General features: G+C 38.9%; 1 protein-coding gene across 1 annotated transcript in view; it reads left to right on the forward strand.

Annotated features, from left to right (window-relative positions):
* The window catches only part of NBAS (NBAS subunit of NRZ tethering complex), a 360,677-nt gene that overhangs the window by 40,589 nt on the left and 307,167 nt on the right, over positions 1-12,921 (forward strand). The window contains exon 10 of the mRNA XM_007471211.1: positions 7,029-7,167. Within this exon, the coding sequence (XP_007471273.1) occupies positions 7,029-7,167 (139 nt within the window). The remainder of the gene's footprint in view (positions 1-7,028; positions 7,168-12,921) is intronic.

Genomic DNA, 12,921 nt, shown 5'->3' on the forward strand with positions numbered 1-12,921 from the left:
AGACTCTTAGAGTGTCAGAGCTGGAAAAGAGTTTCATCCATCATTTGGCTCAGCCCCTTCATTTCTCAGGTGGGAGAACTGAAGCCTGGAGAGGTTAAGCCAAGGACGACGGGGGGCTCTGGGTCGGATTTATCTTCGTGCCCCTGCACTTCTGGACACATAGTGCGCAGGTGGATGTTTCCTGAATGAAACAGCTGTGGTAAATGCTTTGAAGGATACAGACACGGTCTCTGTGTCCTAATGGCTTAACATTTAGTGATGGAGGCATGATTTAAGTAACTGTTACCGTTTTGAAGGTAGCAGGTGATAATGTGCTCGGGAAGTGAGCAGGATAAACCATTCTGTATTGTTGAGGACCCTTCGAACTTTCTGCCCTGCTATACCCCTGTCCGCCTTTAACAGGCTGGGAGTGCTCACTGCGTTTCTCACCGTCCTCCCAACACACCATTTACAGACTCGTCTCCGTGCTCTCATACGTCGTGTTCTCTTGGCGGAGCAGGCTCTTCACCTGATCCCTTTATCTGTTTGGGAAGTTGTTGAAAGGATAACCCTTTCTCTGGTGTTACCCCGTGAAGCCTTCCTTGACTTCTTCCTCCACACACTTAATTGGTCCTTAAGGCTATTTTTGTGCCGAGCTCAAGGGTCCCTGCAGCAGCGGTCTGGGTTGGCTTGTCCTTCCCCTGGAGTGGACAGTGCTCGCTGTCGTTCTCGTGTGTGAATATGTGTCCACTGCCACCTGAGAAAGGAGGGGGCCCCCGAACCTCCCCCCATGGTTGGTACTAACACACTGAGAGAGCTAAACACAACTCTACAAATTGATTCTGAGAATTAGAAGTGGTTTATTAAGCAAGCTCTTTATTTGTCTTGCACATTCCTGATTGCTTAGCATGTGGTTTGTGTTTATAAATTTTGATGGGATGAAGGAAACTAATATTACAGTTACTCTGTTGCAAAGGTATTTGAACCTGATACACCTGATTCCTAGACCCATGATTTTCCTATTGTCCACAAAATTTTGAGGTTGAAGATTATTGGGAGAGTTCTTTCTCCTACTCTCGTGTTTTTGTTAACGAGTAGTTTAAACTCCTACACATCGAGGGCTTTAGTCTTTAGAATTTAATATGTACTATAGAAATTCCATATTGCTTTATGTCTTTATGGAATAATTTAAAAATAATCACTTGCTTCAAAATGTGATTCCTGAAGTGAGTACATGAGAGCCAAATACTGTATATTTAAGGAGGTTTTGCTTACCACTGCATGTAAATATTTCTGGGTGGAGGAGCTTACTGCAACAGAAAATAACATTAATGAAATAAGTTATTTTCTGCAGTATTGAATGCGGTTTTAATTTTTGCAAAAATCTAGTGATCCTTTCAGTAGTAAATCACAGAATGCTTAAGATGTAACTATTAACATATAAACAGCTTCAGAATGTCACAAAGCAAATGATATGCTAATTTCATTTTCAGTATTTGACTAGACTTGTGGGTTGATGCTAAGCGTTACAGCCAATTTACTGAATTTTTTTCTCTTGGATTTCATTAACTGGAAGAAATTTATGTACATAATTTGGGATACCGTATCTTGATTTTCCTCTTTTAAGTTAGAAACAGAGAGAATAGTACAGGGAATGATTTAATGAACACCTAAGTACCTACTACCCAGCATTAACAAATATTGAGATTATATTTTTTACTTAAGGTGTGTGTGTATGTATGTGTATAGTTATACCCAGATATATAAATAAAAGAGAGACAATAGTACAGACAAAATTTCCTACTTCCATTCCTCTGTCTCACTTTCCCTTTCTAGAGGCAGCCTGCTCTCATGGTTTTAGTGTGTGACCTTCCAATATGTATTTTTATATTTGTTCTTTTTATACTATATGTTTCCCTGAACAGTTTAATGAATTTATTTATCCCTTTTAAACATTTAAAATATTTCTAATTTTTCTGCATTATAAATAGTGCTACATGAGGTATTCTTTTACCAAGAGATAAATATACCTGTCCAAGAATTTCTCTAGAGTTGTCTTAGAACTCAGTTTGGGGTATTTTTTGGGAAGGGGTGCATTTTTTTAGATATTGTCATATCATTCTCCAAAATGATTACTACAGTCTTACCAATAGTTTTATGAGAGTTCCTGTGTCTCTGAGCATAGAGGGTGGCTGGCATAAATCTTTGTTGCTTTGATCTGCATTACTGGCTTTTGTATTTCTCTTCTTGTGACTTGCTTATTCTTGGTCTGTTTTTCTTTGGGGCTGGTTGTGGGAGATCTTTATGGATTCTTCTGTCTGCTAAAACATACTCTGTTAGTTTTATGTTTTATAAATAACTTTTCCTGGTGTGTGCCTTGTCTTTGTACTTTATGGAGAGGAATTTTAGATTTTAATATAGTCAAATTTGAAGGAGAACATCTTAATGACACTAGGGTAGGAAAGTTTTTGACAGGTCAGGATGCACAAAGCACAAGCCATCGAGGGAAAGGTTATCAGTGTGAATGGAGTTGGCTCTTTTTAGAACTCTGCTCTCCCATGTGAATTTTGTATTGTCTAGTTCCATTATATCAGTTTGTTCAGTTCCATAAGAAATTCTGTTGGGATTTTATTTGAAATTTCTTTCAATTTATAGATTAAGAAGAATTGGCATCTTTAAGGTATTGAGAGTTTGTCAAAGAACATGGTATGTCTCTTTACGCATAACTTTATGTCCTTCAGGAACATTTTGAAATTTTCTCCCTGATGTTTTCCTTTACGAGATTCTCGCCTTAGTGTTGTCTGCTGCCCTCTTTTTTTTTTTTTTTTTTTTTTTTTTATTTTTGGTACGTGGGCCTCTCACTGTTGTGGCCTCTCCTGTTGCGGAGCACAGGCTCCGGACACGCAGGCTCAGCAACCATGGCTCACGGGCCCAGCCACTCTGCGGCATGTGGGATCTTCCCGGGCTGGGGCACGAACCCGTGTCCCCTGCATCGGCAGGTGGACTCTCAACCACTGCTCCACTAGGGAAGCCCGAATCTCTTTTATTTTTAATCGACCTTATCTTGTTGTAACCAATTTGATCTATTCACGGCCATGTTTATCAGAATTCATAGGGAGGAAGTGTCTTCTAGTATCAAGACCAGGAGATAAGAAGAAATCTGAAATCTCAGTTAGCTCTCCTTCCACAGTCAGGCAACCTAAAGTTTTATACATATATTTTAAAATCTGAAAATTAAATATGACATCTGTCCTCTCCATGACATAGTAGTGCAAACTAAATAGTAATGCTCAGCCCCTTGAGAAAAGAATTATATGGTTACTATAAAAAATATATATTTATTTATACATGGTCAATGTTGTACACTGAGTAGAGAAAAGTTATTTCATTATCAGGATCTGCTTTATCCTGACCCTTTAGAGATTTGTTGAATTCTCAAATAGTGTTTTATTTTTATTATAACAATAGGCTACTGGTTTTTAAAGATAAGTTTTATGAGAATCACATGTTTTCCGTTTGCAAAAGTACTGTGACTGTATTCAGAAATGTAGATATTCAAAATTACCTGTTTTGTTTCTATTTATTCAGAGGAGTTTTTCCTAACAAACTGACTTTTGAAAAAACAGTTCCTTACGGAAAATTTGAAGCATGTTCACAGAATATACTGACTCCCTTGTGCCTGCCATTCAGTTTAACAGTGGACTCGCGGCCAGCTTCATCTCATCTATGGCCTCAGCCGAGCCTCCACCCTCCTGTGCCTAGAATATCATGAAGTAAATTCTGGACCGCGTAGTATTTCATCTGAATGTTTCAGTGTGTATTTCTAAAAAATAAGGGCTCTAAAAAAACATAAACATGAAACCATTGTCATATGCAAAGATAATTAACAATAATTTGTCCATATCTTCAAATATCCAGTCTGTGTTCTCTTTTAATTCATTGATCTGCTCTCCATTCTCTCCTCCTCTCTCACTCTTACAGAGAGAGAGAGAGAGAGAGAGAGAGAGAGAGAGAGAGAGAGTGTGTGTGTGTGTGTGTGTGTGTGTGTGTGTGTGTGTTTGTTTGGAAGAAGCCAGGTCATTTATTCTGTAGTTTTCTACTGTGTAGACTTTTTAGATTTCCCATTGTTTATTTTTATTTATTTATTTATTTTTAACATCTTCATTGGAGTATAATTGCTTTACAACGTTGTGTTAGTTTCTGCCGTATAATAAAGTGAATCAGCCATATGCATACGTATATCTCCATTTCCCCTCCCTCTTGCGTCTCCCTCCCACCCTCCTTATCCCACCCCTCTAGGTTGTCACAGAGCACTGAGCTGATCTCCCTGTGCTATGCAGCTGCTTCCCACTAGCTATCTGTTTTACATTTAGATTTCCCATTGTTTAGATTGCATCTTTGAAGTGTTGTTTGAAGTAATTTTCTTTTTTCAACTGTATTTTTTTCAAATTGGTAGTTAGAGCCAGAGGAATGATATGATTTTATCTGCATTAGGTCTACTTATTTTTTTTGAAATTGCTTTGGTGTAAAAATCATTTGAGCAGAATGGTTGCTATAGGCAAGTAATACTCGTACTCCTACCTTGACTTTGGACCAGAATCTCTTTTGCCCTGGTGAACAGGGTTAATTACGTGTTAGCTCTGAGGACTAGCGAAGGGTAGAAATAGCCCAGCGGGTTGCTTCAAGCATCTTCTCAAAGTTTGTTGCTTATGATTTGCTGTGATGGAAACTTGTTAGACTATATATATAAAAGCAGTAGGAAAAAGGCTTTGATTGAAGGCTCAAGTTGTGTTTGCGAATAAAGCACATTTACATTACTTTATGAATTTTGAGACTTTGAGTTGGGCTAAGCTCTATGGCTAAACCTAGAAGGGTTTTATGCACTTTTGAAAGTTTTACATCTGAGAGTATGTGTAGAGATGAGATTTTAAAAAATTATTATTGTTGTTTTTTTTTATTGTTGTTAGCTTAGTTCAGAATAGGAACTAACATGGTGTTGTAGGTCACTTGTGCTTCAAAAACAGACTGACAGGAAAAGAGATCATTATGCTGTATACCTTAAGCTTATACAGTGGTGTATGTCAGTTATATCTCATTAAGAGTGAAGAAAAAGAAGAAAGTTAGGAAGGTGGTCAAATGAGAAGAGGGCAGTTGGTGGAATTAGAAGCTGACAGGTTGTCTGAATTCCGGGGCTGGGAAATAAACAAGATGTGTGTTAGTTTTCTGTGGTTTCTCTAGCAGATTACCACCAATTTAGGGGCTTAAAATAAATTTATGTTACATTTCTGGAGGTGAGAAGTCCGAAATGGGTCTCACTGAACTAAGATCAAGGTGTCAGCAGGGCTGTGTCCTCGCTGGAGGCTCAGGGGGACAATCTGTCTTCTTACCTTTGCCAGCTTCTAGAGCAGCCCAGCTTCCTTGGCCCCTTGTATCCTCAAAACCAGCAGAGACTGGGCGAGTCTTTTTCTCACATCACATCACTGTGACACTGACTCTCCTGCTTCCCTCCTGTGCTTTTAAGGACTTTTGTGGTTATTTGGGTCACCTGGAAAATCCAGGATACTCTCCCTGTTTTAAGGTCATTTGCTTAGCAACCTTAAATCCACGTGATGCAACATGTTCACAGGTTCTAGAGATTAAGACATGGGCATCTTTGGGGGCCATTATTCTGCTTGCCCCACAAGGTAAGCAGAATTAACAGAGGACAGGTGTTGCTTTTTGCACGAACATGTAGCACTCTGTCTGACTGCCCTTGAGCATACCCTTCTACTGATGGGCTCAGCCGGCTATATTGAGTAACTCATGGTGTTACTTTCATGAGGTACTTAGAATTATAGAAAATTTAAGAGTCATCATTCGTTAACATAACCATAAAACCAAGTCAGTCTTTTGATATGCCAACTCTGAGGAGTCTTAGGAAGTGTCATTTCCTTCCCCCTTTTGATTTCTATGCAGAAACTAAAATTTTTAAAGTTTTGATTTATCTATGAGCATGGTCTAGAAAAAGGTAAGCACTAATTTGTTGTGTGAGGAAGTGCATCCTTTTTTTTTTTGACACAACGGGGGCCTGGTGATGGTAGGTATCAGGTACGTTTTGATGTAAAGGGAGCCTGATGTTGTTTTCTGTCATTTGGGATAGTGGTAGATTGTGTAGGGGGGAGCCTTGTGTGGACATGACCAGAGAAACCTGTTCTTTTTCTTAAGCAGCAGGGAGTTTCCTGCCTGTAGGGAGGGCCTTTTAAAAAATTTGAGACATTAAGAAGGATGTAGCTTCTCTCTTCTGTTACTCCATTGCCTTATTGTTACTGGGGACAGCAAGTGTTTTCCTTTAATATATCAGAAGTTTTACTTTCAAACATTTTTCTTTTTTCTATAGGTGATTATGATGTCTTATATGTTCCCTGTCAGATTTACTAAACATGACTTAACTTTTAAAAATCATGACTGTTGGGTTCCATTATTAATCAGCTTAGTTTGTGTACTGGTCACATAGTCTTTTAACTTTTAGTACTTGTTAGACTGCTTGTCCTGTTGGTAACTGGCCTCTAATTGCAATGAAGTATAACACACAGAAAAGTGAACCAGTCATAATGTACAGTCTTATTTCAGTATAGTTATTAGTGTCCCATCCACAGCAATCCCGGCTGTCATTTCTTTCTAGCATCTGTAATTGTGCCCTCATTGCTTCCGATGCACTGCTGTAACTAGTACATATGTGTCTATGTGAGGTGACGTATCTGTTTATTAAAGTTTATTGGTGTTGATATAGTTCCTTAGATATTCAGTGGCCAACCTGAAAACATTTTTTTTCTCATTTCTAAGTTCTCATCTGAGTTTCAGATGTTTGAATGTGTAAATGAAGGTGAAATTCTAGTTGAAAACCCATCTGGTTTTCTATTGGTTGTTTCCTCTAAAATATTTACCTTCTAGGATTAGTATATACTAATTTTATTTCAGTTTTCCTTGTGAAGGTTTCTGCTCTCTTTGTTTTGATGTTGTCTTGTTCCTATTTGTAATTTATCAGTTCTTTTTATCTTTCTCTTTTTTAGACTTTTACTGGTCGGTGGATGTGAAACTGCTGAAGTGGGCATACCAAAAGCTGCTAGCTGTGGACTCTCTGCCTGGAGAGTTCTTTCAGGATCACCTTATTATAAGCCAGTTACTCATGGTGGAGACAGGGTCACTGCAGTAAGTCTTCGTTGTGGTATTTCACTTTGCTAATAGGTCTTAGATAAGCCCTTTGTAAGATACAGAGAAGGAAACAATTTGCCTTAAATGAAGAAAGTAACCTAATGCAAGTGAAATTTTAGGACTTCTTTCAAATACCAAATTTATCTAAAGCATGTTTTATTTAACTTGAGTCTCATTTTTAGTAACGATATTTGCAGATATCAGAAAAACAACCTAAGAGTAATTCCATGACTTGCGTTTGCTTATTTAGACATTAACATTTATTAAGTCCCTTTTGATGTGCCGGCAGCTGTTCTGAGTGCTGTTACGTGTAGTAGCTCAGTTAATTCTCAGTAACCCTTTGAGGTAGGTATTGTTAGTAGCTCCAGTCTGTTGATGAGGAAAGTGAAATTTAGCTGGGCCACCCCACTAGCAAATGGCAGAATGAGGGTACAAACGCTGGCATGAGTTCCCCTGTTCAAGTTCTTAACTGCCTTCGTACTTCCATTTTCTTCCATATTGATCAGTACTATTTGTCCAACCATTCATTTATTCTTTCTTTAATTGAATTTCTGTTTTCTGTCCGTCACTCCTTTATGCTGTAATAGTCAGTGTAGGCTAGGCTCTGTTGCGGTAATAAAAAGAGCCACATTAACAAACAAATGAAAAATCCTGACATTTCTGTGGGTTACCCCATGAAAGTGTGTTCCTTATTTGTGGCAAAGCCTGCTGTTGCTATCGTGACTGTCCTGAACAGCTTGTTCCAAGTGATGACTGAAGGATATGTGGAGGCTGGTGACCTCTTGAGGGCCCACTGTCTCAGTTTATGGCCTTAGGAGGGGGAGGAGAGGACTAAAAAGGTGGGACTTTTTAACCGTCTTACACCAGAACTCGCATCACTTCTGCTCGCAGTTCATTTACTGAAACTCACCATGTGGCCCCTCCTCCCTTCAAGGGGCCTGGGAAGTAGTTTTCTGTGTGTCCAGAAAAGCAAGAAAAACTAGATATTAGTGCATATTAACTGTTTCTACCGTACTGGCCGCTCTGTGATAATATATATCTTGGCTTTTTTTGTATAAACTGTATGATCATAATTACATACCCTGTGCTTAGCCTGATATTTGCTGGGCACTCAGATACAGTATTTTTCTAATGAGGGAAGAAACCAAGAAATTAAGGTGAAACATGGTGTAAGTGAATGTGCTATGCTAGTTATTCCTATGAATGTCTTTGTTCCATTATTTCTGCCTCAAAATATATTGATTTCAAAATAATCCTGTAAAACAATAATCCTGTAAAACAGTAAACCTGTAAGACAGTGGATAAACGTTTTCATGTTGGAGAAGAGCCAGTGAAGAGGTGCTTTTGAAAGGGGACCTTCAGCAGCCATAGTAAAGCTTCCGTTAATTATTGGCTGAAATATGTGATTGTGAATTTAACCCAACAAAGTAGTAGGGTTTTTTTTTTTTTTAATTAGGTCAACTTATTGGTTCAATATGGCACCAAACCTTAAAACAGTTTATATTCGTACATCGGTTTATACAGTACTGTGTCGTGTGCTTTTTCTTCCATTCACGGTCCCTCTGCTCACTCTAGCACCCATTTATTCTCTCTGCAGGATCCAGTAAGGAGTCCAGTTTGAGTGTTATTAGCCCCATTTCACAGATGAGGAGCCTAAGGCCCTGGGAGATCTTAACAACTAAAAATAGGGCAGCAGGGGTGGAACCAGATTTTGTAGCTCCTGTTTAGCACTTTCCTCACTCCCCATGTGAAATTACGTACATCTCATTGGCATTGTCAAATTTCTGCTGTGGTGATTATCCCATAATTTATTTTTTAAAAAAGAGTGAGTTAGCAGTTGGACATGTTATTTCATATTTGTTATAATTTAGTCATGTTCCTCTCTCCGATTTCACACCCAGCTTGTCGTTTTATATGTGAGATGTATCAGGGCAGATCCTGAAAAGAGTTTGAACAGTTTTATCTCTTGACTCTGTCTGAGTGTGATGTCTACAGCTTAACTCTGTCTGACTGTGATGTCTGCAGCTTATTTTTTAATTTTATTTTTGGCTGTGCCACGTGGCTTGCAGGATCTTAGTTCCCCAACCAGTGATTGAACCTGTGCCGTCAGCAGTGGAAGTGCCGAGTACTAACCACTGGACCTCCAGGGAAGTCCCTGTAGCTTATTTTTAAATGGTTCAGTCAAAAAACAATTTTTAAAAAAGTATACATACACATACAGATAAAGCAAAGGTGGCTAAATGTTAATAATTGGTGAACTCAGGTAAAAGGTATATTGGTATTTCATTGTGTAATCATTTCAACTTTTCAGTAGCTAGGAAATTTGTCAAAATTAAAGGTTGAGGGAAAAAAAGGAAGAATTGGTAAGTATGGAGGATATAAGGCGAGAGAAAGTAGGCAAACTGTGAAGGGCCATTTCAGTATGGTGTAATCAAGTATATTTGTGACAGAGTCTGGGACAGGGGAAGGCACGGAGGACTGTCACGTACTATGAAACCTTTTTTCACCGTGGCTTCTTTAAATTCTCCGTGCTTTCACTTTGCTCCTTACTGAAGTATTGGAATCTGCTCTGCTAAGTATGGTCCTTCCCTCTCTGGCCTGAAGCTTCAATATTGGAGTCTCTTAAAGGAAAATTGCTTGTGCAGTGACAAAATAAGTGGGGGGAAATACTGAATTGTAAATTGAGTGCTCCGCCGTATGATAAACTTCTTGAAATGCTGCAAGTGTACTTTAATTATGTTAGTGCCTTTTTTTTTTTTTTTTTTTTTTTTTTTTTGCGGTACGCAGGCCTCTCACTGTTGTGGCCTCTCTCTGTTGTGGCCTCTCCCTGTTGTGGCCTCTCCCGCTGCAGAGCACAGGCTCCGGACACGCAGGCTCAGCGGCCACGGCTCACGGGCCCAGCCGCTCCGCGGCATGTGGGATCTTCCCGGACCAGGGCACGAACCCGTGTCCCCTGCATCGGCAGGCGGACTTCCAACCACTGCGCCACCAGGGAAGCCCCGTTAGTGCCTTTTTAATGTGTCTTGCAGCTAAACGCACAATCATTCTGTGTAGCCTTCCCCTACCTCAAAGTTATTTGAAACTATAAGATTAGTTCCTCTTGTCAGGTGACAGATATTGTCTGCATCGAACCTCTTATTGTTTGTTTAAGGCCGCTATTGTTTTGAGGTAGATATCGACCGAAAAATGCTGCTGACACATATATTCTCATCTCTCACAAGGCTGCCGGGTTGTAAAAGAGGCTATGCAAAATTCCATATATACCTTGAGCAAAGTTTCCAAATTAATGTCCGTGCCATCTATAGGAGATAGTTTTATTTATTCATTTGTTCAACATCAAATCACCGATGCAGGTATCAGAACATACAGGTAGCAGCCCTCAAGGGGTTTACTGTACTGGAGGTACAGCTGTGCCCACAAATAAGGGCAAGAAGCTATAGCAAATACCAGGGGAGAGTTCAGTCACTGGGGGGAAGGAAGGAGCCCGGCTCAGGAGTCAGAAGGTTGGGATTGGAATTCTAGCTCAGCACTTACCACTGGTGTCTTAAGGCTCTTGCCAGGATCAAATGAGGTAATATATATGAAGGCCGTTGATAAACAATAAAATGTTCTACAGTGTTAATTATTATCTATTTGTATTATTAAGGTAGAAATTTTGGAAAAAATATATAAAAAATGAACAAAACTGACTTTTTTGTTATTGATGCTGCTTCCTTTTCAGTATAGAATGTTGTTCTGGAAAGAACACAGGGTTTTTGAAATCCTGTTTCCCTGAGAAAACAGAAGTAATCAGAATATTTTCATAAGATCCTACCACCTGCCTACATATGTGCCTAATTTCCGTACCTTTTCTCTTGTTATTACAGATGAGCTGTACTTACACTAGCTAAGGCCAGCTCCTCCGTTTGTCCACTGGATCTCACACTTGCTAATTGAAGGATGTTTATCCACATCATGAATCTTGCTGCCCATTAGGTTTATCAGCAAACAACATGCATTTATTTTTCCCATTGTAAAAACTCTTTAGTTTTAGGGGACTTAGAACCTACTAAATCCTGCCACCAGCCCACTTGTTCCTTTCCTTCAGCATGTTCAAGGGTCATCTATACTTGATCCATTTCCAACTTTTCGTTTCTCTCTTGAATTCATTTGAATGGGGCTTTATCTCCATGATTTCACTGAAACTGTCTTACTGATGTGATCAGTGCCCTCCAGTATTTTACCAGTTTATCAGTTTATTGGTATTCTTTAATTCCTATTAATTGCCTATACAGCAATCAGTTAGTTGGTTTTATTTTCCCCTTCTCCTTTTTCCTCCCTTTTCTAGTTGCATTATTTCTATTTTGTCAAAACACACAATATTTATACGATAGCTTCAACCCTCATCGTCATGTTTCTTTAGTCATAGATGTTCATTTATGTGTTTTAAAATGTTCCCTGTCCCTTTGTTTGAAGTTTTTCCAGTCACCTCTTGGTTGGATGAAATTATCCTCTAATAGATATTTTGAGAAGGGCTCACAGATGAAGAGTTCCTTAAGTTCTTGTGTGTCAGAATTGTTTTTCATAGCCTGGACATTTGAAGGAAAACTTAATCTGCATATAAAATCTTTGGTTTACCTGTTCTTTCATTGAACTTTAAAAAAACACAGCACTATTGTTGCTTTGCTTTTATGTGGAATTTGAAAAGTTGATGCAAGTCAAATTATCTTCTCTTTGTATGTTACTTGGCCATTTTGTTTGGAGGCCTTGAGGATTTCCTTTATCTTTGAAATCTAGTATCCTTCCTGGAATATTTCTTGGAGTTGATTTTTCTGGGTTAATTTTCCCAGGTACCTGTTCACTCTTTCAATATATAGATTCAGGTCTTTTTTCACTTCTGGAGAGTTTTCTTAGACTACAGTTTTTGGCAGTGGTTTTAGATTGACCTTAGTCCCCTTTGCTGGCTTGTCGCATCTGTCCTCCTGGACCCTGCAGTGTGTTTTCAGTCTGCTTTTGCTCACCACGAGCCTGTGTCGGCCTGGGTCAGGGTGGGTGGGAGCATGGGGATGGCAAGAGCAGTGGAGATGACACACTGGAGTTTGGTGGTTTTTCTCTTTCTACTTACAATGATTTTGAAGTTTGAGTTATCCTTGATCTTCAAGTTAAGAGAGGGTGTGGTTTTCATGCAGATTTATTTTTCTCTTCTTGTATTTTCTTGTTTTTGGAAGAAATGTGGAGCTAGGCCGTCAGTAATATCTTCAGGTGCTCAGCAGTTCTGGTAGGAACGTTTTTAACCTCAGCTTAAGAATACCACCCCCCTGCCTTTGCCTTTTTCTTTTAAATTAAGGTAAAGTTCATATAACATAAAATGGACCATTAAATATTTTAAAGTGTACAGTTCAGTGGCATTTAGTACATTCACAGTGTTGTGCAACTGTCACCACTATCTAGGTCCAAGACATTTTTGTCACCCCAAAGGGAAACACCAAACCCATTAAACAGTCACTCCCTTTTGTTCCCTCACCTCAGCTCCTGGCAATCACTGGTCTGCTTTCTGTTTCTATGGATTTACCTGTTTTGAAAATTTCATATGAATGGAATCATACAATATGAGACTTTTGTATCTGGCTTCTCTCTTTTAGCAACATATTTTTGAGGTTCATCCAAATTTTAGTGTGCATTAGTACTTCATTCCTTTTTATGACTGAATAATATTCCGTTGTATGGATATACTGCCTTTTTTTTCCTAATTTTTTTTTTTTTTTTTTTTTT

The sequence above is a fragment of the Lipotes vexillifer genome, unplaced genomic scaffold, assembly GCF_000442215.2.
Source record: "Lipotes vexillifer unplaced genomic scaffold, Lipotes_vexillifer_v1.1 scaffold604, whole genome shotgun sequence".
Classification (NCBI taxonomy): Eukaryota; Metazoa; Chordata; class Mammalia; order Artiodactyla; family Lipotidae; genus Lipotes; species Lipotes vexillifer.